Source organism: Dermacentor silvarum, chromosome 8, assembly GCF_013339745.2.
Source record: "Dermacentor silvarum isolate Dsil-2018 chromosome 8, BIME_Dsil_1.4, whole genome shotgun sequence".
In the NCBI taxonomy this organism is placed as follows: domain Eukaryota; kingdom Metazoa; phylum Arthropoda; class Arachnida; order Ixodida; family Ixodidae; genus Dermacentor; species Dermacentor silvarum.
Window position 1 is genome coordinate 54,725,891 of NC_051161.1, and position 27,295 is coordinate 54,753,185.

The 27,295-nt window shown below is 46.8% G+C and overlaps 1 protein-coding gene across 1 annotated transcript in view; it reads left to right on the top strand.

The window, feature by feature from the left end:
- The window catches only part of LOC119461268 (trichohyalin-like), a 127,593-nt gene that overhangs the window by 69,251 nt on the left and 31,047 nt on the right, over positions 1-27,295 (top strand). Inside the window, 7 exon segments of the mRNA XM_049672162.1 lie at positions 2,692-2,844; positions 7,964-8,060; positions 13,493-13,617; positions 21,149-21,316; positions 23,367-23,534; positions 24,322-25,419; positions 25,421-27,295. Coding sequence (XP_049528119.1) covers positions 2,692-2,844; positions 7,964-8,060; positions 13,493-13,617; positions 21,149-21,316; positions 23,367-23,534; positions 24,322-25,419; positions 25,421-27,295 — 3,684 coding nt within the window.

The window sequence follows — 27,295 nt, forward strand, 5'->3', positions numbered from 1 at the left end:
GTATTGTCTTTTTTTTTGTAGCCACGTTTTCCTTAAATATGGATACGCTGCGATTGTTGCACGCGCGTCCGTTCCGTATAGAGTGTTTTGGGCTAGAAACGTGCTCGCATTACTATGCAATTTGTCGCTTCTGCACGATGGTTATCCTGCGGCCGTGAGCGGGACTATTGTGAAGTTGCCAGTTCATGTTGCAGTAGCATTGTCAAGCGTTGGACCTGAAAACATTGTTTGTCGGCCTCCCGCTTTATACGTGTATTGCAATGAATTAGAATCGGGATCTGCCATTATTATTGTGTCAATCTTACTGATGTGCATCTCGTATTCGCCTTTGGGGTTTGCCGAATGGTACCCGTTCTCGCGATTTTCCGTTTTTAATGTGTTTTTGGTTGTCATATGCGGAAATGGTTCTTTTCCTTAGATTCGAACGTGTTCTATGCCGTTTGACTGGCATTTCCGGGCTGTTGCACTAGGCTTACTTTTGCCATATTGTACACATGCGCCAGTACTCAGACCCTATGATTTTCCTGAGACGTCAAATGAACCATTAATAATAATAATAATAATAATAATAATAATAATAATAATAATAATAATAATAATAATAATAATACGTTGCTGGAATAAAAAGTCACAGGACTGCGCGCCACACGCAGCAAAGTCACAGCGTAAGCTGGGGGAGCGGCTCAAGAGTAGCTCCAATTTGGGCATCACGCATAACAGGGTCTCCGCGGCAGTCTGTTCGCCTAGTTTTGACGAGAACGATCTGAACTGTCCGCCCGGCGTCGACGGCGAGCTGAGGCTTGTAATTCTCTCTGCACAGCAGTCTGCTGAGCCCGATCAGGCCTTACAACTGCACCTTACATGTCGGGTGCGCCGCGCTTGCAGGCACCTTAACTGGATGACGCCACCACACTGGCGGAGGCTCGGCAGCTCGGGAGCACTTTGATTGCGTGCCTCGTCTGAATCGCGTATCGTCGTCTGCGCCTGCGGACGCTGCGTTTGCAGGCATCTTACCTAGATGGCGCCACCATACTGGCAGAGGCTCGAGTCGTCTCCCCCTGCGTGCTTGCATTAAGGGTATTTTCCGCGGCCCGATAGCAAGTGCTTGCGTGGCTTAGTGGCAGAGTATCCGGCTCCCAAGCAGTGGGCGCGGGTTCTATGCCGGCGGGAATCGGGTACTTTTTTCGCGTTTCAGCGATAGCAGTTACGCGGTGGGAGCCGCCGGCGGCGGCATCATCGCGACCCGAAACGGCTATTGGAATGAGCCCATTACAGCATGCGCTGTAAAAGTTTACTTTTTTACATCGTTGTCCGTGATCTGTTCCGATTGATGTAGACGAGCCTGCAGAGGACGTTTAGGGACGTAAAGTCTGGTTTCTCGACTTAGCTACCTAAATTCTATTAGAGGTACCTCAGAGTTCACGGGTGAAGTTTCCAATGGTTTGCCCGTATTTAAAAAAAATCTTTAGCGCAATATAATTCAGGACAGCATTCGCCACACGCATGGGCCAAGCTCACTTGGCGATATGCCAGCACGCTGCTTCCTAGTGGCAGAATACCTTTTCTACGCCTCTTTACTAGTTTTCTATGATAAAACTTACTTGGCACCTTGAAGAGCACCTGTTACGTGCATACGTGCATTTGCGTGTCTGGTAGCAATAATGAGGCCCACTACATATTAGAGTCCCAATAATTTTCTATGATGAAGTCCCGCGCTGTAATTTTTGAAGCACAAGTGAAATGATGGGAAGTATACATTTGGCTTGTCTTGATCACGGACTCTTCCGACTGCGTATTTGTAGCTTCATTCGTTGTTATTAAGGTTTCGGTAATGTGGTCCTTATACACCGGAGTGTTCTATATACAGCAGTCGGAAACTGCTTGACTTCTAGTACTAAGTCTCAGTTGTTCTAAGTGTTGATCTCAGTTGTTGTTCTCAGTGCTTCTAAGTGTTTATGCCTCATAATATGAGGCATGAAAATGCCTCATATTATGAACCAGACGTATACTGTATAGACTCGTGTAAGGGCCGCACCCCCAACTTGGCAGCCCAAAACTTGAAAAAAATTTCCAATGGCTATGCAATTGCGTTAGGTGCCCCGATGCCGCGCGGTCCCATCGGCGAATTTTCGCGCGCTGCCTACTTGCGCGTGCCGCTACTAGATGGCGAGTGCCGGGGTGCGCACAAGTCGTTGGCTGCGCCGGCACCATTTTGACCAAAAAGGTTCGGTCCCGTGTAAGGGCCGCACCTCAACAAAATTGCGAACAAAAAGTGCGGCCGTTACACGAGTCTATATTGTAGCTACGGTTTTTAAAACAGCTCTGCCGGACACCCTCGCGTAAACCACCTTTATTTTTCTTTTGTGATCACCTTTTGTACGGAACCAACACCATATTGACAGCACAGGCCTACACACTCCGATCTATGACGTCATGCTACCTGACCCGAAATTTCCATTGCCAAGGCTGGCGTGACGAAAGTGGTGACGGTCAAAATCACTGTTGCTTACGCGGGAGCATCCCTATTAGATTATATGGCAGTCGGGCCAGGTAGCATGGCTGAATGGATCGGAGTGTGTAGGCCTTGTGCTATCTAGGTGGTGTTGACTGAACAGGGCTGTCTTGTACGTCACTCTCGTTCTTAACACCCGTCGTCTCTTCTTTCTCTCCCCGACGCGGGGGCATGCGCAGAAGCAGGCATCGCTGATCCGCCAGCTGGAGGAGGAGCTGCGGATGGCGCACATGCGAAATCCCGACGCCGAGCTACGTCAGCACCTGGACGCCCTCTACGCCGAGAAAGAGCACATGGCTAAGGAGATATTCCTGCTCAGGGAGACCATCAAGGTGCGTGCAACGAAAGCTGCGCGCAACCAGTTTGCGCGTGTGTGCGCGCCAAACTTGTCGCAATAGCGCGGCCACTACAACTGCTTTTTATTGAAGTCTACCACGTTTAGTAATTGTTTAGTTTGTACCTTGCTCAATACTAGTGGCTCAGGCTTTCTCTCGGCTTTCGCCTTTGCCTGCCTTTCCCCTATTTATTTTTACACGACAAGGAGTACCAGGCTGGTACACGATATTGCGGCCAACCTCTCCACCTTTATCTTCATTAATTAAACGTCTATCCTCCTTTCCCTCGGCTTGATTTCATGCCGATGCTCTAACTATGAGAGAAATAATAAAATTTTGGCCCATGGTGGATCGCATGAACGCTCCTGTACAAACATTTCGATGGATGACAAAGGGCCCTAGATGGCCAAAATTGAATGTCAGAATTTCACCGCTGCGTTTTTCGTAGCCGTTGTGTAGATTTGCAGAGTGATCAATCAATCAGTCAATCAACCAATCAATCAATCAATCTTGTGTCGACGGGTGTGCCACCACCACCTATTGTGATCATTTGGAAAATATTTTGAATGCTTAGGGAAAAGGTTTATCCATCGAAACCGTTAGTGCTTTTTCGCTCGAATTCCTTCACTCACATATCTGGCACGCTTAAACGTGGGCCATAGCATGAGCAGAGTTTGCACAAGAATGCGTAAGCGGAGTGTAAGCGGGTGTAGCATCTAACTGCGGTATAACTAGGGAGAAAGTACTTTGTTTTAAGCGTTTTCGACGGTTGTCGCAGCATTACAATACTGCGTAGGTTTCATAAAAACTGCCAAACTTTCCTGTACATCTCCCGCTATACTTGTGTACAGAGAACGGCGGTACAACGTGCGCGAAACCTGGAAACTGCAACGAAAGTGCCACATTGATTGTACCGCCCCGTGAACATTGCATGCGCAGTAAAGCGCTACATAACAGACGCAACATTAGAAACGATTAATGCGCCGCGTTGTTGCGAGAGAAATGCTGTACCGTATCTGGCACGAAATGGTGCTACACGGTAATACTCCTGCATAATGAAACGCGCTTTCAACGAGCGCGCGATTATAGACGCCGTATACAGCCTGACGGCGCAACTGCGCGACAGAGCGAGAACTGTGGACGTCAGGCTTCTTTCCGAGCTCACGTGCTGCGCGGTCGAGCCCGCCAACCGAACCCTTGGAAGCCTCCCGGTTGTTCGGGTTGTCGCGTCGCGCCAAACTAGACGCCAAGTAGCGATTGAATTGGCAGGCAAACGTCATGCAGAAGCTCGTGTGTCTTTGGACTCGTTCTCACTGCGGAGCCTTGCCCTTGTCCGATGGCGGTAACTTCCGAAACGAGAAAAACTCTCGTTTCCGCGAGATTTACATTCAGGGGCTCGGTATGGTAAACTGTTAAACAGCTTTTGAACAGTGATCAAACAGGCGGGACCCTTGGACGTGGAGCGAGGCATCTTTTCGAAGGAGTTTAATTTGAATGAACGCTGCTGACGGCAAGATTCGCTGGTACAGCCGTCACAGCCGGTGCGAAATACCAGAAGGTTTGTGTGCCGAGCTTTGGTTGTTCAATTTGCTCGTTCATTTGCGGTTAAATTTTGACCGATTCGTCGAAACAAATACGTGGAGCGCTGCACTATTCGCCGTCTCTCGTAGCCCTTGTCTCTCGTAACCATTTTTATACTTAAAACAATTAATCAATTGGGATGAGCGTTTCCCCTTGACATGGTATAACGAAGGAAGCGCATATGTATATGAAATGAAAGGCAGACAATACAAACGATTATTGAGACTTGCTTAGCAATAATGTCATATCTGTTGTGATTTACGACTCAAAAAACATTTACATGTCCATCTTTTTTTTATTTTGCTTTTCGTGTTCGTTAGGGTATGGTTCACTGATGCCGCGCCGACCTTCCCCAGGCCCGATTGATTGACTTATTTAGACGTAATTGACAAATGTTGGCAACTATTTCGTCCCTTCCTTCTCCGAGAACATTAAAACGTTAAATGATTAAAGGATTATAACGTCAGCTTATGTGAAAACGATCCGCCAATAGATAATTTTTCGCAAACGTTCGATATAAACAACCACAACAACCAGTGTCACAAAACAGTAACGTTCGGAAGTTAATTACCGCGATTGGACAATTAAGGCTCAGTAATGATGTCGGCGAGTCCAACTACACACGAGATTCTGCATGACGTTTACTTGTCTATGCAATTGCTACTTGGAATCCAGTTTGGCGCGACGCGCCATACCGAATGAATGGAATGCTTCGAAGCGCACGCTTGGTGGGCTCGGCCGTGTCGCACGTGTTCTCAGAAAGAAGCCTGACGTGCAGAGTTCTAGCTCTGTAGCGCTGTTGCGCCGTCAGGCTTGTCTACGGCGTCTATAATCGCGCGCTCGGCGCGAGAGCGTTTCATTATGCACGAGTATTATCATGTAGTACATTCCGCGTCAGATACCGTACATCATTTACTCTCACAACAAAGCTGCGCATTAATTATTTCGAATGATGCGTTTGTCAGGCAGCGCTTTACTGCGCATGGAATGTTCACGGGGTGGTAGAATGCGGCGCTTTCGTTGCAATTTCCAGATTTTGCGCACGTTGTACCGCCATTCTCTAGATACTCTATCTACGCAAACAAAATGAATGAATAAAAGAATGAATGAATGAATGAATGAATGAATGAATGAATGAATGAATGAATGAATGAATGAATGAATGAATGAATGAATGAATGAATGAATGAATGCGTTTTTATTTGTCATTCTGTACATGAAATAGATTGGCACTTACAAAAAGCTGCGATTAACGCAGCTTGACGAGGATACAGCTCCGTGATGATAACATGACAGTTTCTGACGTTGTTGAACGATTCGTCGCGTCAAAAAATATGAAAGAACAGCAAGTAATTCGTAATTAAAGTACGTATAAAAGACCAGAAGTATATTTTACATGTCACTATCGAAACGTTCCAGGACTCAGATTGACGAAACAAAAACGTAATCTATGACGGAGATGTTTACAAATAGATTAAAACAGGCAGTATTTCTCGCTAATACAAGGATTTTAACGCTCCATTTAATAAGCATGTAATCTGTACGCACACACATTTTCACAAGGAAGTCTTAGGCCACCATTCATGCTAACACTATAGATTTATATGCAACGACAGTAGATTACCGGAGGTGAATATTTCAAGTGAGGGCGTCGAAGGTAAATAGTAGTGGAAATTTCATTTACACGTCGCTCTATCCCTTGCATTTCCGCATTTCCGGGCTACCCAGATTTCTGAAGCTTTCCCCACTTCATTTGGAAGAGCTTCTTAGTAGACTAGTCGGTTTATCACACTTGCCTTAATGTTTTTTTTTTTTTGCCACAAATTGTCATAGTAGTGTTTTGTAGCGCGAAAAACTTGAACATCGGTGTCCACGTTAGTGGATTGCATTCATCAATATCTTGCTTTTCCCTCACTTAGAAGGCTTCTGGTAAACAGCGGCGTTTACGTTTATTGCTAATTTTTTTTGTTTTACAATCTGCAGTCGATGTGAGCAATTTGCTTTACGTATTTATTTTTTTCATACTGCACTAGCATTTGTCCCAGGCTGCAGTAGGATATGGGACACTATACAAGTGTACAGGTTCACCAATTTACATAGAATTCAAACTTTTTGGAACATAAAGGAGTTGCTAAATCACTATAAAATAGAGTGAGCACTTTGAAACATGCTGCTTTATGGGTTATGATGGACGCGGTAGTGCGGGGCTCCGGATTTACTTGGACCACCTGCGGGGTTCTTTAAAATGCACCTAAGTTATGTACACGAACGGTTTTTTTTCTGTTTTCCCCTTTGTTCTTGCATTTCGCCAATTGAAATGTGCGGCCGGGAATCAAAATCGCGACTTCAGGTTCTTCTACAGAATGCCTTAGTCTCGAAGACACCCCGACGGCTCAGCTCGCGCATTGCCTACGACATGAAATCATCAGTTTAACTTTTAAGTCCACGAGTTCGGGCATCTGCGAAGTTTTTTTTTTCCAGAGTGCTCCTCAGCTGAAGACTTATTGGCGGCTATCGCAAAACCACCTTGAGCCAGCTGAGTGTTACTGCCGCGCGCTATCTGTCAAACACGAGGGTCAACTCGTTTCGTATAGCGCGAACTACAGGTTACTCACATGTACAGTGCATCAAAGTATACCATACGCTCTCTCGCGTTCCAAATGTACTGCGCTGGCCTCATCATAATGAACGTCAGCTTGCTCTCTGTAATTTCACTTATGTAGCTGTCGTAGCATGAACTGACAAGGAAGAGCATTTCTTACCAGATTCTAGCATGGCTATCGTTGTTGCGCCAAATGATTTTTCTTCTTTAGCAATTGGAATTCGTTCGGGCAGTTGTGCTTGAAACTTGCCATTCAAACGCCGGATGTGAATTTTTTAGATGCTAACTGTGGAAAATGGAGGTAAATATGACGTATAGGATTACTCCCATACTGGTAGTAAACGCTCATCCGAGAGTTAGTACCAACGCTCCTTTTAATTAATTAATTGATTAATAATACTGCTTTCTTATACAAAATCTTAGCAGCGGGGTACACGAGTAAGTACATAAAACAGAATAAATACAAAAAGGGGGAACTGCACTCAAAAGCTTCTTCACACAAGCACATTTGTCCTGAGAATGAAGAAAAAGCTTGGCCTCTCTTTTCTCAGCCAAGAAGATATCCTTTCATGGTGAAGAACTACACAGAAATATTTTTTTAAAGAGCAACGTAGACTTACTCGATTCAGTCTTTTTCTTGACTGAACTACAATCTTGTTTTTTTTTTTCATCCCTTTTTTTCTTCTCTTCCTATCTGCCATTTCTATCTTTCTATCCCCTCTTCCCCAACAAATAGGTAGACGTTGTGCTTCTTCCGGCGGCACTTGCCAGCGAGATAGTTTTCTTTCTTTTTCTCTCCGTATATTTGTATATATGTTTCTTTGAGCAAATACTGAGCGTATTCTTTAAATTGGAGTATGCGAGGGTCGCTGCATGCTTCACTGTGAACCGAGCCGTGACCAATGGCGCCTCCGCGACGCTTCTTCTTCGCAGGAACTGGAACTGCGGATAGAGACGCAAAAGCAGACGCTCGCATCCCGAGACGAGAGCATCAAGAAGCTGATGGAGATGCTGCAGAGCAAGGGCGTCGGTGCGTGCAACTTCGACCTCGGCGGCGCTGATAAGCACGTGACCTGCTTTGCGGACCGGCCGCCGTTTGGCACTATCGCGACGAGCGGCGCCCTTAACGCTGGCGCCAGCTGCCGGTCAATTGATCGGCTGCTCGCGGCGACACGGCCCCAGACAGCAGCGGCAGCCGCGGTGGTGGCCTCGGCCCTGGGCCAGTCGAGTTACCCCGGACAAAATGCTAACCACGGCGTTTTCCCCTCAAGCGCACTTAACGATCTGTCCGCGCTGCTGGCTAATTAGTGACAATTTATGCGATCCGCGGGGCTCCTGGCATAACGACGAGGCAAGGCATATCATGGCCTGCGCCATATTAGGAAGCGCGGAGAAGTTCCGAGGCGAAATGAAATAAGCTCGCAGAGAAGAGAGAGAGAGAGAGAGAGAGGCGGGAAGACCTGTTAACGCTGGTAAACGAGTCATTGAGACCGGCGTTAAAGCGAAAGAACGACCGTGTCACGTATCGTTAGGGTATTAAACAGTTGCCGTATCGCTATATTTTGCCAGAGTATATAGTTCATCGTACTAGACGGGTCGGTTTTCGTTTGCTCAGTGAAGCATATGCGAGCACAAGTTACTGCTTGTTAAGCAGAGATACAAGTATTCAGTTTGGGCACTTAGAGCATGTACTGTCGGAAAAAGAAAAGAAACAATTGCCCCTAGCATTTAATGAAAGGAGTTATTCCTTTCTATTCAGGGCACATAGCGATTTAACCTTAAGAGCAACCGAAAAGGTAATGTGTACTCGCGATGCAGTTGGACGGTAGCTTGAATTGTGTGGGATGCCTGAACGCATAAGGAATGAAGACATTGCTTCGGATAAAGTTAATGACAGCTCGGCACTCTATCAAATAGCGCAGGGGGGTTGCGTTTATTGCAGTTCTTAATTAGAGTCAAGCGTAATTCAAGTGTGATACTAAGCATGACAGCACTGCCCTACTGCGCTGCTAAGGCTAGTTAAGGTGTGCCAGATAAGTTCTTTGGGCATAATTACCAAAAGTTCTGACCCATTTGGTCGAATGGCTCATTTTGCAAAGTTTATTTAGCCGATATCTATGATGGAAGTTAGTGGTCATTGGTTGTCGATATCTACAACGAAAGCTAGCGTTTTTACTATGTCCCGGTATTAGCGAGGAATGTAGGCGAAATGTCATTATCTCATAATTAAACACGTATTATTTGCATTGCCCCTATACTAACCAACATTACTGCTGACGAGTCGCAGTAAAGCTGGTCAGCAGGGTAGAACACCGTAGTCTCTCTTCTTTTAATTGAAATTACAGTAAACGAACAAGGTTCCGTCACCTTACACTCTTGATGACTACTGCTTTTCATGTGACAGCGAGTAAAAAAAAAATAGAAAGGCACGACTGGTTTAGCGTATCATAAATGAAGGTCAGATATATCGCTTTCCGTTGGTAAGATGTGTATGCTCAACCATAAAGCAGAAAGCAGAATGCTATAGAAAGAGTATAGTGATGTGATAGCACCATGGATGTCAGGAGTGTTTCCCGCCTCCTTCGCGAAGGTTACTTCTCGAAGCGACTTCCACAGCAGGTTTGACTGTCGCATTACAACGTAACCGAGTGTTTGTCGAATTTGTTTTCGGTAATTTTCAATGCGCGCTCAGGTCGTGTTTATGTCCCACACATTTCCACGACGTGCTCGCTAAAGTAATCCCAGACGTTTCTGAGCAGATTGTGACAGTATTCTCTAGCTGATCTCAAAACAGCACAAAGTGCTTATAGAAAGACAGAGAATTGAATTGATCAGCAGAGGACAAACGATGAAAGCCTCAGCTTAAAACCATATCTAAGAGGGCTTATCTTAGTTGGGGCACTGCTCCTGATAGACATCACATATTATACTCGTATGCGCACATATTTACACATATCACCTGCACAGCCTGTATCACGTGCCCAGCCCCTGTGCCAGATAGTTTAGAAGGGTGCAATTTTTTAAATCTACGCTGCCCGCTTATGTTTATTTCCCACTCGTTTCCTCGACGTGCTCTTTGAACCACGGCCAAAGGTGGTCTTCATAAGATTGTACCCATATATCCTATAGTTGAAATCTGAACAAGGCAAAAGGGCCATATGAAGATGGCGACAACTCATCCACAGCGGGCGAACTATAGAAGCTTCAGCGCGGAATCGTTTTTACAAAGGGACTTGTATTTGTCAGGGCATTGGCCTGACTAATATTACATATCATACACTTGCATATCACGAGCACATATCACATGTGTATGAGTACTTTGGCTGCTCGTACGAGATATTTTCGAGAGGTGTAAGTACAGTTCTCCTGGAGGTTGATAATCTCACGGGAGCGTCGACCGACACGACGGTCAGCGCTGCGTTGCGGAGCGCAGCTACGAAATTAGCGACTTCAGTCGCATGCGCGCAGAGCATATCCGAGTGTCGTGTGCTGCGTTAGGCTGTTCCGTTAACCTCTGCACAGCCCCTGCTCCTTATGCGCTTCCAACTTAAATAGGAATTCGCACATGTGTCTTTGAGCGCACAGTGGTTGTATTAAGGAGTTGCAAACGACAGATCTGCTGGTAAAGAGTAAGAGCTATGCTGGGAACATCGGAATAGCCTAGCAGACGGCACTCGTGCACTAAGACGCTCTATGCGCATGCGCCTACTCTCGCTGCTTTTGCAGGCGCGCTTCGTGGCACGGAGTTAAGCGACGTGCCGGTCAGCGCCCCTGTGAGGTTATGAAAATATTGGAGAGCTCTGTACATGAGCGTAAGATTTAAAGTTATGTCACATGTATTTATTGCCAATTTCCGGCCCGAATCTGACCAAGTGTACGTTGAGGAAGACTTGAATGGATGCTCTCACAATTCTTTTTTTAAGCTATGCTCAAGTTTTATTATCTTTTATCTTTTTATCTAATTATATTTTTTAAATGTAATCCATACTGCGGTTAAGTAGACAAAGCGGGTCGGTTCGCACGAGAATACATCGCAACATTGTTCATATGTTAACGTAGCGGCAGCACTGATCGAAACATAAATAATCAAACACGCGCAGGGTCAACACAGCTATTCTAAATAATTGCACAACGCTAAAAATGAAAACAATGATAGAAGGGCAAATCATCAGCATACACACCGGTTTTATAAAGGAAATCTGCAGTTACGCCAAAGCTTTGCGCGTGAGTAATGGGCTATAACGAAGTACAACAGTATTACACATCAAAGAGTGGCTCGACTGCGTTGTCAAACACACTCACACAATCAGATATGAATACATAGCGCAGGCTATGCCTTCCGCTCCTTGGCCGTGCGTGGCAAAAAGGATTCATTAACTTTTTCGTGCGTGCGAAATAAGGTTGTAAGTTGTGGTTGTGAAGATGTCTTGAGGAACGACGACAGAACATTAGCCACTGAACACAGATTACTATTCCCACTGCGAAACACGATCACAGCCAAACGTTCAAAGTGGATATGTGCCCTATACACGCTCCTATGTTCTGCCCCGAAAAATCTGTAGATAGAGCGTAACAGTGCAGCTGAATCCATATATGTACCTCACTATTCGTCTACTACGTGTAATGTGTAGTGTGTGGTGGTTGTGGCGATGTTGTAACAGGCGTACTTAGCCTTGAGCATTGTGTACTCAGCCAACCTATATTAGTCAACACTGCCGCTAAGCTGTGGTATGCAACAGCTGGATACATATCATACTTACTACCTAAAAACAGTCTATGATAACCTGTATTTCAACATCAGTCTTTGTAACTACTCGTAACCACTTCGATGGACGCCGAAAATGACCCACATATTTTGTCCCTTGTCCGTTCCCGGAATTTACTTCCTAAATATATCCCGGTGAAAGCTGTTGAAGGGATGTGTTGTTATACCGTTATGCCTAAGCATACGTGAGGTACACACGCCGCTCATCGGTCTGCATAAATGGACCAACACGCAATTTAGTTGCTATAATCGTGCAAAACAAATCTTATTTAGCCAGCTTTCGCAAATTGCTTCTCAGAACTGTCTCCGCAAAGCTGTTTATTTAAATGTACGCATTACTGTGTAAAAGGGGGACACGACAAAGTCACTTCAATTTTTTCAGTACGAACTTTTGCCGGTGTTACATGTACAGAAAGGACGTTCTGCTATAGTGAGTGTCGTGAAAATAGGAGCGCCAGGTCTTCATGGGCCCTTCCAGCTAAATTACAGTTTTATTTCCGGTCAAGCTCTTTACAGAGGTAGCATATTGCTGTGGGTTCAGTTTAATACTATGTTTATAAGCATTGACAGCCTGTTTCGGTGATAGTAATGCGAAAAGCATGCGTAATCTGCGGCAAAGCCGCCTAAAGCAATATCCCGTTTTCTCCAAGGAAACTGTGGCGCCACCTGTACGTCGCTATGGTGTAACACTCCTTTCACCCTAGGGGTCATAGATGGCGCCACTTCTCAGTTGCAGCAAAATCGACACTTTTGTTTTTCAATAGCGTCGCCGCAGACGACGCCTACGTATGTTTTATTGTGATTGAAATGGGGCAAGTAGTGCTTGCAAGCTTAACCCACTGCAAAATTCTACCTCTGCGCGAAATGCGAGCGGGAATCAGCCAGCGGTTTTAGCTGGGCGGGTCATGCATATTTGGCGCTCATATTTTGTCAACACGAAGTAAAGTAATCAGTGAAGCTCCGCGTTGCGCCTTTTCTCTCACAGTGGTGGCGACGAATGTTTACTTGCACAAGAAACGGGCGGAGCTTTACCTCGTCTATTGAATGGTAGGTACACTCGTAGCCTTTGGCGCACTATTTTTGCGTCCTGGCTGCTCCCCAAGTGAGTTGAACTGAAATTCAAGTCTGATCGCCATTGTGAAAGAAAAGGTGCAGCGGGAGAAACCCAACTGCCCAGTAATGAATGTGCTTGTTTTAAAGATGATAGAGGCATTCACAGGACACTATCATTTTTTTTCAAAATTTTGTGTGGTTCCTAATTGGGCTTTTCCTTGTTGTTGGCCTTATTACCAATTGATCGAGTTTCATCGACGCACGTAATTCCATTGCGCTCTCTTTGCAACGATGTGTTTTTATCTTCGCCCCCTTTTTGATGTTTGAACCTTAATGCTTGGTTAAGGCGTGTGTGCCTCTCAAGTGTGTGTTTTGTCACATGTGTGCTACTGTCACTGGATGTACTGTTGTCGTGACAATAAAGGTGTTAGTATTGGATTTAGGTCGCTCTTTGTATGAAGTCGCTCTGAGACGATTATTTCGCTTTTTTTCCCCCGCACTGAGCATAAACGTAAATGCGGCTTCGTAGCCTTTTTTCAAGGCAGTATACTGAGATATGCTTAGGCGTAGCAACATAAACGCAAAAAATCAATCAATCAAACAAACAAACAAACAAAAAATGTCCTGACATCGCTGCCTCGCAGGGGGCCAGATGCTGGATGAACAGCGTATGGAGATGGAGCGACTCAAGAGCCGCCTCATCGAATCCGAAGCCCGTGCGCGCCACCTGGAGACCATGTTGGACACCAGAGACCGAGACATTGGCAAGGTACAATCCATTATGACGACGAACTCACTTAATTGTTTATAACGCGCATGATTCTCCGATTGCGAACGCGGGCATTGGATTCGTCGAGGCCGGGATATTATGCAGCGGTCGCAGCTGTATACTGACAACGAACGATGTCGAATGGCATCGTAATCAATCACCTGCAATAAAAAATTGGAAGATGAGTTAGGAAATATTATAAGGGAATTATTAGTTAGGAATTATTATAAGCTTTAAAACAGAAAAAACGGCTTGAGTCCTGGTCAAATAAAATCACCCTGTACTAGGCAGCGACTCTCAGTATCTTTACTAGATAACGGACCACTTGATGTTCTGGCGGGTCCCGCAGGGAACCCAATACGTGAGCTGATTTTCTAATGAAAAAAAAAAGATATGTACGCACAGAATACCGGCCGTCATGCTGGGGCCTTAGTAAACAAAATGATATTTTAATATATAGGGTTAATATATAGGGTCCGAAATATTACTAGTGCGCACAGTCTGCCCTGGTTATGGTATTCTCGATACCAGACCAGAGGACGCCGCTTCAGGTTTGTGATCAGGCGTGAAAAGGGACGTTACAAACCAGAAACCAAAGTGGTTAGGTCAGGGTCGCTGAATGAGTCAAATCGTCACGTCTGCTTTGATACTGATTTCATTTCGAAGTTTTTCACTCGTTCTAAACTGGGGCGTAGAGGGCGGCTTCGAACGAAGAACTCACCAGAAGCACCTCTGCATAGCATTTTGTTTTCTCTTTCAACAGCAGTTGCTTGCCTACGATGCGTCTGTTGGCATTTGAACGAATCCTGGGTGACTTCTGTCCGCAGTCTGGGGGAACACTACAATGAGCAAAGGGGAATCACAAATCTTGCGTCGGCCACGGGAAACTTGTCTGCCGTGCTGCCCACGAAGATTCTCAAAGCGCTCGGTTACAGGTGCGCCCTTGTCAAGAGATCAAATTTCACTTGGCGCGTCAACAGAGTCCATTCGAGTGGCCTCGTTCACATTGCATCCCAGAGTAGCAAATCACCACACGTCGAGGTTGGCCGTAAACTGTCGAGAAGAGCCTTTGAGAAATATCATCAAGGTATAGCAAAGTTTCACGTAGAATTAACAAAAAATACAGTCCGAGCTTCACACGAACCTCTGCATGTCACATTTCACCGTGGCAGAACACTGCGGTGAAGAGAATCTGTTTTGTCTGCGGGACCCCCGGAATCATTGTCTCATGCATGCTCTAACAATATGTGTTCGGGGTCTCCTGCTGGTTTTCATGGCATGACGAGAAGCATCGGCATCACCTACATCGGTTACGTAAGTGACGTTGAAGTCTTCAGCACCTCATCAACGTAAGTCTTAAAAGCAAAAGCTGATTTACAAGTCCTTATTGGCAAACACGTTATGTAGACGTAACCTGTCATAAAAGAGTGCTAACTTGTACTGAGCACTAGCTGTGAAACAGCTCGGTTTTGCTACCAAGCCATCAGACTTCGTGAGTTTTGATACAAAGCGTTGGTTTGACGATCTGCCAAGAGCAGTGTGTGCTGGAGCGCGGAGGAGTTGAGAACGACATTGACGCTGGACGCACGGCCGGCGATGGCTGCGCCACCCCGGAACAATGGCGCTCCCTCTCTGAGGAGCTGCGTACTACGTATGGAAACCACATTACCATGATGGAGGCCATCTTGGACACCAAGGTACGTTGCTCAAATTCACCGGACAATACGAGAAGAACGGTTCTTCTTATCTTAAATATCGGATTGGATATGGATCGGAAAAGCAAATTTTCGGGATTCTACTATACGATGCACTGCCTTGTGCAATTTGCTAGTATGGTCTCGGTTGCAGAGCAGTACTTAGGTGTGCACAGTCATAGCATTTGTAAAATGCAACCTCCGCATGCTCGCTGTTCCTTTATGATGCATGCATTTTTTTTCTGAGATTAGATCACTGTATGCGCATGAATGCGTTTTGTTTGTGCTTTGTCGCGGATTTTTTGTCTTATCCTTATCTAGACAACTGTTACCAGCACAATATTATTTTTTTTTTTATGTATGACAGGATTTTCAACGCTTTCAAGCAGGCACATTAATGCTATGCGTGAGATGCAAGCAGCAAGTGGACGTTTTGTGTTATCCTTATCCAGACACCTGTTACTAGCACAATATTATTTTTTCAATGTATGACAAGATTTTGAATGCCGTCAAGCAGTTGCATTAAGGCTATGAGGGAGATGCAAGCAGCGAGAGCAAGCAAGGTACACTACTAAAGCTCTCGCTCCACAAGTGACGTATAAGTTTTGAACTTTCAATTCAATACCCACCTGTGGACCTCAGTGGCTATGGCGTTCATCTGCAGAGTGCGGGGTCTCTGGGTTCGATTCTCGGTAGCGACGGCCGCATTGCGATGTGGGTTAAATGTAATAACGCTCGTGTGCTTGTAGTTCAAGCCCGTGCCAAAAGCCCTAGCGGGTCAAAATTAATTCGGAGCCCCCCACTACTGCGTCTCCGAAGCCCCAGTGTGACTTTTGAGACTTGAAACCCCCTGAATCAATCTTCCGATTCAATCTGCTGATTCAAATCACAGTAACGAGATTCAAATTCAAGTGGCCATACGGCTTCCTTCATCATATTACGATGGGAAAGACTAAAATAAAGATCAAATCGAGAGCCTAGAACTGTAATGATCTTCTTTATTAAACTGTTCATTCGTTATTCAATTAACGAATCGTGATGCAAATGACATTATCAGCGCATATAAAGTCAAATATACCCAAATAGTGCAGAAAAGAATGAAGCTATGCACACATGTTAATTATAGTGATTTAATTTGGGCAAGATAAGCTACTGTCTTGTATCTATCAGCCGATCAAAGTTACAGTGACTCGCATTGCGCGAATGATATATAGGCAGCAGCAACTCCTCCCCTACCAGCCTGCACCTGCTGTAGTGTAGTCACTGCTTTCAACGGCTTCATTAAGTTCTTTGTTTTCTCTTGGTTGTTCGCCTCGTGCCCCCCTTTTGTTTTTCGTTTTGGTTTCGTTTGCGCTTGCTCCAGAGCCTCCCCCGTTCCCGCATGCGCTGTGCACATGTGCTCGTCAGGAGGCACGGATCAGCATCCTGGAAAGTGAAGTCGATCTGCTCGAGAGAGAGCTCGAACACAGGGCCCGCTCGACGCGGGACGAGCTGAACGCTCACACGCCGCAGCTGGTCACTGGCATGGACGACACTGTGGTAAGTATATAAACAGTCACGTGGTGCCATTTGGCGATACTATGCTTTGAAAACAGCGCAAAAGGCACAACGTACTGAGAAGACGACACAATCCCCTTTTGTTACCGGCTCGCTCGTCTGTGTTGTGTATTTTGCGCTTTTGTCAAGCATGGAACCTCAATAGCTAGGCCAATTCACCACCTTAATGAATATGTGCCTAGCTGTTGAAGATCTCGTGATGAGGACAATGGGTACATCCCTCTACACTTTCGAACACACTTCAGCTATGACCAGAAAGAAGCTGGTGTTTTATTTGCATATTATTACTACTACTACTACTACTACTACTACTACTACTACTACTACTACTACTATACATATAGTGGACAGATATGGAAATAAGGCGAGAAGAAGGCTGGCAACTGCCAGCGAGTACTTTATACCACCCTAGCAATTGGAATTTCTTTTCGATCTTGCAGACAGAGCAGTCGATTCGCTTCATAAACATGTTTTGCTTAATGGCCTCCGTTTCACTTTCTTTTTGAGTAATGGAACACAGCATTGGTAACTGACTTTAAGAGCAATCAAGCCCTTGGACTCTCGCGTAGTAATAGAAACACGAACATAAGTAAGAAGTACTTAGGAAGATCCGCAATGTGGCCAAAATCCTGGTGCTGCTACTCAAGGCAGTCCTCGCACCGAAGGATAGAGACGAGGCTGCGATTGTTACCGGAATCACACCACCCGAAGAACTGTGCTACCTTTGCAGTGAGGAGGCCTAAATCGGCCTATTGCATACGGAGATTTGCACTGCACAAGGCTCGCTTGTCCATGCATCTTTAAAATCACGAACGCAGCTGTAGACATGACAGAGTTAAACGCTAAGGACAGAGAAAAGATCGGGCTTCAATGTGAGGGATTTTATGTTCTGTGCATGGCTGTCTATATTAACAAGAGAATAAGCAGGTCCACTTCTTGGTCTGGGTTTTTCAGCTTTTTCCGGCAACCAAATCTTTCTAAGCTGAAATCTCAGAAAATACAACTTCTCTGCAAACAGGAACGCGAACACTTATCCACACCGTTCGCCTGGCGTCCTGTTTTCGACGCCAAAGTAAAACCGAAAGGTTGTTACGAACAACGTTCTTCCAAATGTCGTAGACATAGTAAACGTCACTTTTTTTTTCTTTTTCTCAAATTTATTTTAGGCTATATGGTGCGGCTTTATCTCCGTTACACCAGACGACTGATAACAAATCTCTTCTGTTTACTTGTCCACTCGCACACACCGCTTTCTGAAACGTGCGTTTTTCTCAAACGATCCTCTAAACAGTACCACACTTTAGGCTCGACGTCTCAGCCACTGCCAACGAGACTTCAACACGATCGTAAGTCCTGTCAACACTGCTCGCTTGACTCCGCGCCAAATCGCAGCTTCTCGTTGTATTACTCTTCCTGTGTCGCCTGCTTGCTACACAACGACGAGCACCGACTGTCTCCGTTGCCGTGTATACGTCAGGATTGGAAAACGACTTAGGATATCAGCTGTCAAGCGTAAAGGTGGCGAAATGAGTGTCTATACCCGAGATCGGAACACGCCTTTAGCATTGGCATAAGGCGTTCCAGCCGATATAGGTTGATCACTGTAATCTGCGTTCGCGCGCTTCCATTGACACGTTTGTCTTTTCGCTTGGCTGCCACTTTCACCGTTCAGTTGTTCTTCAGTCCCTTCACAAGCTGGTAAGTTGCGTGACTTGGAGTGAACGTGGACGTATGTGAACGCGAGCAAGTACACGGGAAGTTTTCCTCACTTGTTTGTCTTTCTTGCCTCATCGACATTCCGTGTGGGTCTCTCGAGTGTTTCTAAGTGCTATGCATTTTTGTTATACGTGGTATTTGTTAAAAAAAAAAAACGTTTCGTACATGTAGCGCAATGTCACCTCTTCTAGGGTATTACTTTAATAGGCGGACTTGTACGTGCAAGCAATCACGATGCAACAACAGACAACTATCAAGATTTGGCTAATAAAGTTACTACTTATTCAAGTTACAGCGCATTTTCTTAATGCAGAAAATGAGCCACGGGATAATGAATTCATATCCATTTGGCAGCAGTACCGAAAATAGTACCAGTTTAGAGATAACCATCCCGAAAATTTGCTGGAACTGCATTCGCGTTCCAGTTTGTCTCCTGCTTTAGTGCGCGAGTGATACTTTTGATAAACAGCCAGCTGTGACGGTACGTTAATTTGTATTTGGAAAATAAAGAGGCAGAATTCAGCTATGTGCCACAAGCTATGCATTGCCAAAAGACCACCAGCTGCGGCAAGCGCGAGCCAGCATTCAGGCAAGGAAAGGAGAAGTTGTTTATGGGCAGGCCAACTCCTTGGCTAATGCTCGTCACTGCCGGTGCCGTACTTCTTGTCATAGAGACCTTCCGTAGTACGTGACAAACTGGTGGAGGTGCTGGGTGGTCCCAGCCGAAGTCCCACACGCATCCTGGTGACCTGGTGGCATTATATACACAATCTGTTCGAAAATTGCTCGAGCATAAACTGCTCGTACGGTCACTCGGTGCTCTAGCGCCACCTTGTTCACGGTGCCGTTCGACGATTCCTGGCAGTTATGTTCTGGCCCCTCTTTCTGGTTAACGAAGGTATTGGAACAAAAGCAATGGCTAGCTGCCAAACGATACAACGCTACATATTTTATACCATTTCCTTCGCCCTTTTTCTTTATCGTCGCTCACTCCCATTCTTCTCCCTCCTGCTACCTCCCCCCCCCCCTTTTTTTTTTTTCAGAGAAGTGTAGCAGTGGTTTACCATTCAACCTTTGCTTCTCCTTCCGTCCTTCCTTCGCAAGTCTCGAAAAGGCTACAAAGGAGAGCACATTGGGCAAACCTACCAACGAGCCACAGTGCTCCTTAACTCTCTTCTTTAACTTAACACTTTCAAGCTTCCTATTGTTTTTATCCCCTTATAATTTTCTTTCTATTATTGCTTTTTGCCTCCGGTATCTCCTCAGCGGTACCAGGTCGAGAGAGCCTTTTTGTTTTTTCTCACCAGTAAAATATTTCACCAACCAGGGCTAGACATGATCCAGTGATACGATTAGCCAGAGCAAATCGCGTCACGAAAATGTCATAAAGTGAGACTTGGTAAGATGGAATGCTGAGTCTCTTCAGAAAAGAAACGATAGTAGAAGCAAATTGTGGCATCCGCGATAGGCGTGAACAGACACAAGTGCTGAAAGAAGCGTATGAAGCCAGGATACATGGAAGGTTAGGAAAGCATGGGGGAAATTATCTGTTTTTAACGCAAGATGTAAATACAACTGATTATAGAGCGGCGTTCATATTTGCAATACGCGTTGCATTTTTATTAGAGCTACACCTGCGTTATACGGAAGTTGTGGGTACGGCTCCGATTACAGCAGGCTTTGTTTTCTTTCACTTTCATTTCGTATTTTTAGTAATTACACAGTTGAATTTTAAAAGGGATAGTTAAGTTTCCTCTATGCTTTTCATGGCTATTTTCGCCTGAGCTTCACGTGGTTGTTACTAAAGATTGAGCACCTCCGTTTTCATATCCCCAGTGTTACTGATGAACGTTAAATACCACAAACAAATCAATCAATCAATCTAATCAGACCTAACCATCGATTGCATTGCTTTTAAGGCGAGGTCGACGACTTTAGGTCGCGCCGAATACTTCTTGTCCCATGACAAACAAACTTCGAGGAGTAGGAAACACAGAAAAAAAATTGAATACAGTCATAGAGGATGAACGCGTACATGTGTGTAGTCTCCGGCAACATTTTGGGGACCAGGGTATCAGCAAAAAATTTGAAAATTTCTTCTAGGACAGTTTTGCAATGCGAAATTGCTTCACTATATTGCAAGGGTTGAGCACACGCACGTTGACTGCATACCTCTTGATTCCGCCCGGCGTGGCAAGGCTATGCGAATAAGAAATAATTTTCCGTGGCCTCCAAACGTTTCGTCGCGAATGTATATACCTATTTAACATACCTCTGTATTTTTCTGTGGATTAGCACTGGCCGAATAAGGAATGCCTCTAGAGCTAGCTATCGTCCCCTTGCCTTAGACGCCTCTCCTTCGACCACTGCACGTTGATCATTTCAAGTTTCCATGTTTCTGTGAATTTCCTGCCCGATTCTGACTTCTTTCTGACTGTGTCTGTTCATTTCTCTCGTCTGTGCAGCAACGTTCCACCAACTAACCCAACAAAGAATAACTACTTCTGAGGTTATGGCGTTTGCGCATGCGTGAGTTAATTCAGTGCTGGCGGTCCTGTGCGCAGCTGGACGAGCTCCGGATCGAGCTGAACAAGCGCGACCAGGAGCTCCTGGCCATGGGCGCCAAGATGAAGACGCTGGAGGAGCAACACCACGACTACCAGCGCCACATCGCCGTGCTCAAGGAGTCCCTGTGCGCCAAGGAGGAGCACTACAACATGCTACAGGCTGACGTCAGTGATGCTGCTGCCCCTTCTTTGACGTCGCTAAGCGGCACACAGGAGATAAGCGCGTGCGGGCGGGCACATACACGTATACTTATATAGGTAATATTTTGGATAGATGGAAGCCGAACGGTAAATTTCAAATAAGAAGAGCAATTTTGGAAGGACATGCTCGATCTAGGGCTCTCCAGCTAAGAACTACTGCGTTCTTTACGAAGAAGTGCCAATGAAAGGTTAGCATGAAACTAATGGACAACCCTCTGGCATTATCGGCCTCCTGGGCACGTATCATCAAAACTGTTCCTAGGGTAGAACTCTTTCTAAGAGCCGATGCCTGCCAGTCCTGATACTAGACATACGATTAGCATGAGCCGATGGCCGCACCAATCGGTAACAGCACCAACGAACGCGTAGCTTTCCCTGATGGCGTTTCGTCGGTCTGCGATAGTTGTGCGTAGGTGTGTGCGTGCTTACGTACACCCGTGAGGCAAAAGTATACGAACAACAGGGTCGTCGAAGAAACAGAATTTTTTTCGTTATTAACGTGCATAAACTGAAACTGACGAGTGCACTGGAAAGTTCGCAATGCCAAGCTTGGACTGCAGTCCTCAATTTCTAGTTACATTCACAGGTAGGAGGAGAAAATCCGCTTTATCGCGCAACTTCTTATCCGTATACGTTTGTTCACAAATGTGCGTGCAGCGCACGAACGCACGCACGCACATACATACATACATACATACATACATACATACATACATACATACATACATACATACATAACATACATACATACATAATACATACATACATACATACATACATACATACATACATACATACATACATACATACATACATACATACATACATACATACATACATACATACATACATACATACATACATACATACATACATATTATTTATTTAGTTAGTTACAGAATACATGCGTCGCCTCGACGGCATTATCGCAGGGGGGACAGTTTGAGAAAGACGTGTTAAATCATTCACAGTAATCTACAATAAATACACAAAGCAAACTAACATCAAGGTGGAACATAGAACAAGTTAACATTGTCAAGCGTAATAAAAAATTTAAACAAAATTGAGACAGTAATGCATTGTCACAAACACAGGCGCGAAAAAAGATCGTGATTATCAGACATTGAAACACATTCTTCCGGCAACAAATTCCAGTCTTTCGCAGTTTGTGGAAGGAAGGTTCGGCAATATGGTTGGTATTACAACTGTATTCGCGCACCTTCTTTGAGGGGTCGAGTCCATTCGAGACTTAAGTTGGCTCCGACAGGTAGCTGCAGCTATCAATGCCTGCTTGATTATAGAAGATACGGTGGAAGAACTTGAGTCTGAAATGTTTCCTTCTGGTGATTAATGTTGCCCAGCTCAGCAATGCTTTTATTTCAGTGACACTTTCTAATGGGTTGTAATTATTGGAGACGAAGAGTGCAGCCTGATTTTGAAGTTTTTTTTTGTTACTTGTATCAAATAGTTATGATATGCGTCCCTAATCATAGAGGCGTAATCGAGGATAGATTTGACATGCAAAAAAAAATTAAGTGTTTTTTTAACATCTTTGGACGCTGATTTGAAATTTATACGAATAAAAAACAACATTTTACTTGCCTTAGATATTGACTGCTGAATCTGTACGTCCCAGTTAAGTTTCGGTGGGAAGTAAACACCAAACACTATGTATGCATACATACAATCCCACATACACACAATCTAACTTGCGTGCAAATTAACGGTTCTAGTGCAAAGCAGAACGGTTGTGCCTATACGTCAGTGCTTCGGCGCCGTGCACGAGAAATTGTTTGCGATGGATGTCTAATATGTAGAGTAGAGAGCAATTGAAGCAAGTCCTCACTCTCCCGAGACACACTACTTTTCCTCGGAAGTGAATTTCAGCTACTATTCTTGTAGCAGTATTTCTAACGTTAAGTGAAGTCAGCTTTGTTCTTAAGGCACCAGATTATGTGTTATTAAAGCGTTGGCGCATTATCAACCCGTTGACGCATTATCAACCCGTTGACAGGTTGAAGAACTGCGGCAGCGTCTGGAGGAGAAAAACAAGCTGATAGAGAAGAAGACTCAACAGGCGCTCACAGCGACGCAGGAGCGAAACCAACTAAGCCAAGAACTGCAGGAGCTTAGAGACCACATGGACATCAAGGACCGAAAGATCAACGTGCTTCAGAGGAAGGTGTGTATATAACCATTATTATCTATCCAGAAGGAAGAAACGTTTGAGGGGTGTCAAGTACCTCAGTTATCTTCTTCATTAGCGGATTTTAGGCGGAGTTCCTGCCGTTTTTGAATAGCTTGTATGGTGGAGGCTGTCCCCGTTATACTGCCTCCGTTCTACCGTTGATTTTATGTAACTGGGTCATAGCAGAATTAGTGCAGTTTGAACTAGAAGCACGGAAGTCAAGCCATCATGCTATATTTTCTTCAATATAGTGATGGCTGAACTTTTCATTGTTGACTGATACAACTGATCTGTTCAACAATCATGGAGTTGTGCGTGTTAAAGAAAGCACAAAAATTATTGTGGTTGTGATTATCATTTTCATCGAAGCCAAAATTAACAAGTTGCTGAATGTTCGCTGCAAGTGCAGATCCGGGACGACGCAATGCTGTATTGAATGAACTAACATCTTAACTTAGATTTGCAATAAAAATAGACATTGACATTGTTTTATTGAAATAAATTGCACTACAACGATTAATTTTTTCCTTGTTATGAGCTGCAAAGTTGTGCAGTGCCGTTCTCATATTTAGAAATCACTTTGAAAAACTTTTCCTGCGAAATCGCATGACTGTGAGATATGCCGTAGAACAAGGCCTCCGGAATTCCTTAAAGTCTCAGGAGGCCATGTAAAAAGCAAAGTGTTTCCCATACGATCACCGCTTCCCATGACTTAAGCTCACAATTATCAGCCGTCGCGCCCGCGATGTGCATCTTTAAACACTCTCCGTCGACCGCGCAGATCGAGAACCTGGAGGACCTGCTGAAGGAGAAGGACAACCAGGTGGACATGGCACGTGCGCGGCTGTCGGCGATCCAGGCGCACCACTCGACCTCGGAGGGCGCCCTGTCCAGCCTGGAGGAGGCCATCGGCGACAAGGACAAGCAGATCGTGCAGCTGCGCGAGCAGCGCGACCGCGCCGAGCAGGAGCGCAACGAGGAGAGGGACCTGCACGAGCGCCAGCTGGCCGAGTACCGCATGAAGATGCACGCGCTGGAGAGCGAGATGGACAAGCTGCAGAGCCGCCTGGAGAAGGCCAACGCCGAGAAGGAGCGTCTGGAGACGCGCCTCGAGAACTCCCAGTCCGAGTTGGGACAGGCGCGTGCCGAGCTGGACAAGATCCAGGCCGAGGTGAGCCGCTCGTCCGCCGACTGGGAGAGAATGCGCGGCGAGCACGCGCGACTGTCGCTCGAGAACGACCGCTTCCGCGAGCACGTGGGCCGCCTCGAACAGCCCACGGTGACGTCGTCGCCGTACCGGAGCGCCACAAGCGTACTGCCGCTGCAGCAGCAGCAGCACGCGTCCGACGAGCGCACCCAAGAGAAACTCGACCGCGTGCAGGCCGAGCTGCGCCGGGCGCAAGCTGAACTGAGGATGACGCAGGCGGAGCAGGAGCGGGCGCGAGGCGAGCAGGAGCAGCTGCAGGAGAAACTGGAGCGCTCCCAGGGAGAAGTGTACCGGCTCAAGGCCAAGCTGGAGAACGCGCAGGCCGAGAGGGAGGCCCTCCAGGAGGAGTACGACCGCGTGCAGGGCATCGTGGCCCGAGGCCAGTCCGACAAGGACGCGGCGCTGGCCGAGGCGGAGACGCTGAGGGCCGAGCTGGAGCGCGTCCAGGGGGCTCTCACCAAGGCTCAGGTGTCACAGGAGAAGACGCAGGCGATGCTCGACCGGGCGCAGCTGGAGGCCGACAGGCTCCAGGAGAAGCTGGACAAGGCGCTGACCGAGACGAGGAGGCTGGCTGCCGACCGCGAGCGCTGCCAGGATGAGGTGCAGAGTATGCAAGGGCAGCTGGCCCAGGCGCAGCTGCATGCTCAACGGGCGCACAAGGAGAAGGATGCGCTTGCAGTCCGAGCTGGAGCAGACGAGGGAGAAGGCCGACAGGGCGTTGGCCTTGCAGCAGAGGCTGCACAAGGAACGTGACGGCGCCCAGGCCGAAGCGGACGCATTGAGAGACCGTCTGGAAATCCTCCAGAGTCAACTAGCCAAGGCACACAAGGAGCGGGAGAACGTCCAAGCAGAGTTTGAGGTGATGCGTGACAGGCACGACAAGATTGCGCTCCAGGCGGAGCGAGGACGAGCCGAGGCCGACGCAGCACAGGCCGAGTTGCGGGCAGCGCGCGACCGCGCCGACAAGCTCCAGCTGCAGCTGCAGAAGGCCCAGGAAGAGAGGGAACTGTGCAGGCTGGAACAGGACAAGCTCCGCGAGAAGCTTGACAGGGCACAGGCGGAAAGCTTCAAAGCCCAGACCCGCTTGGACCAGGGTCAGGCAGAGGCGGACCGCTTGGCCCTGGAGTTAGACAAGTGCCAGGTCCTGCTGGCTAAGACCAAGGAAGACCATAAGCGCTCTCAGGAAGAGTTTGAAGGCTTGCAGGATCTCTACGTAAGAACGAACGCCCAGTTGGCCAAGACCAAAGAGGCCGAAGAGAAGACACGACAGGACCTCGATCGCTGTCAAGTAGAGCTGGAAGTGGCCCGCGATCGTTTGGATAAGGCACAGCTGGAGGCGCGCCGTCTTCAAGCCGAGCGCGATCGGCTGCAAGCCGAGGTCGACCGCATGTCTCTAGATATGGACCGCATCCAAACGCAAGTGGGGAAAACGCAAACGCATCACGAAAAGTCGCAGGAAGAACTGGCAAGAATGCAAGTGGAATTGGAAAAGCTGTACGAAAAACTGGATAGGGCACAGACGGAGTTGCGTAAAACACAGAACGAAAAGGATCGCCTTCAGTCTGAGAAAGAGAGCCAGCAGGCGGAACTGGAACGCTACCAGGCGCAAATGTCCAAGTACCACAGCACCCAGGACAAGTCTCAGGCAGACTTCGAACGGCTGCGTATCGATGTTGAAAAGATGCGGGACAAGTACGAAAAGACGCTCGCGGAGCTCAACAAGACAAGCGAAGAACACGCGAAGCTCAAAGCCGAGCTGGATCGAACACGGTCGGAGAAGGGTGTCACCCAGGAAGAACGCCAGGCGCACGCTAATGAAATTGAACGGCTCTACATCGAAGTTGAAAAAGCCAAGGACAAATATGAAGGCGCCAAGCTCGAGGTCAAGAAACTTCAAGACATGCGCTCCCAGCACCAAGCCGAAAATGAGCGGTTGCGCAGAGCCCTGGAAGCTACGCAGGCCGAGCTCAAAAAGGCCTCTGCGGCATCAGACGATCGGCAACGCCAAGAGATAGAGAAGTTAACAGCCGAATGTCAGAGGCTCCGTGAGCGAGCCGACTGTGCTATCCAGGAGAGGGACTCGCTTCTGACAGAACTGAACAAGGCTCAGGCAAAACTGGATTCCCTGCAGGAGGCCAGTGAAGGAGACCGGCAGAAGAGCACCTCGGAGGTGGAGCGCCTCAGGCACCTTTTGGGTCGCTCCGAAGAAGACCTCCAAAAGACGGTCGGCGAAAACAGCAGGCTACAGATGGAGGTGGAGCGGTTGAAACAGGACGTCGAAGACGCTGAACGGTACATCGCGAACGTGCAGGAGAGTACGCAGAAAGACCGCAGCCAACAGGAAAGCCTTCGAGCGGAGACGAAACGGCTCCACGAAACCCTCGAGATGGTCCAGGAGGAGCTGCGCAAGACTTCCCAGGAACGCAACAGGCTCCAGATCGAGGTCCAGGAGCTAGTTTCAGAACTGGAACGACGCAGCGGCACGGACACCGCTGCGCGTGCGCAGGAGGACGCGAGGATACGGGGTGAGATCGAGAAACAGCAGCTA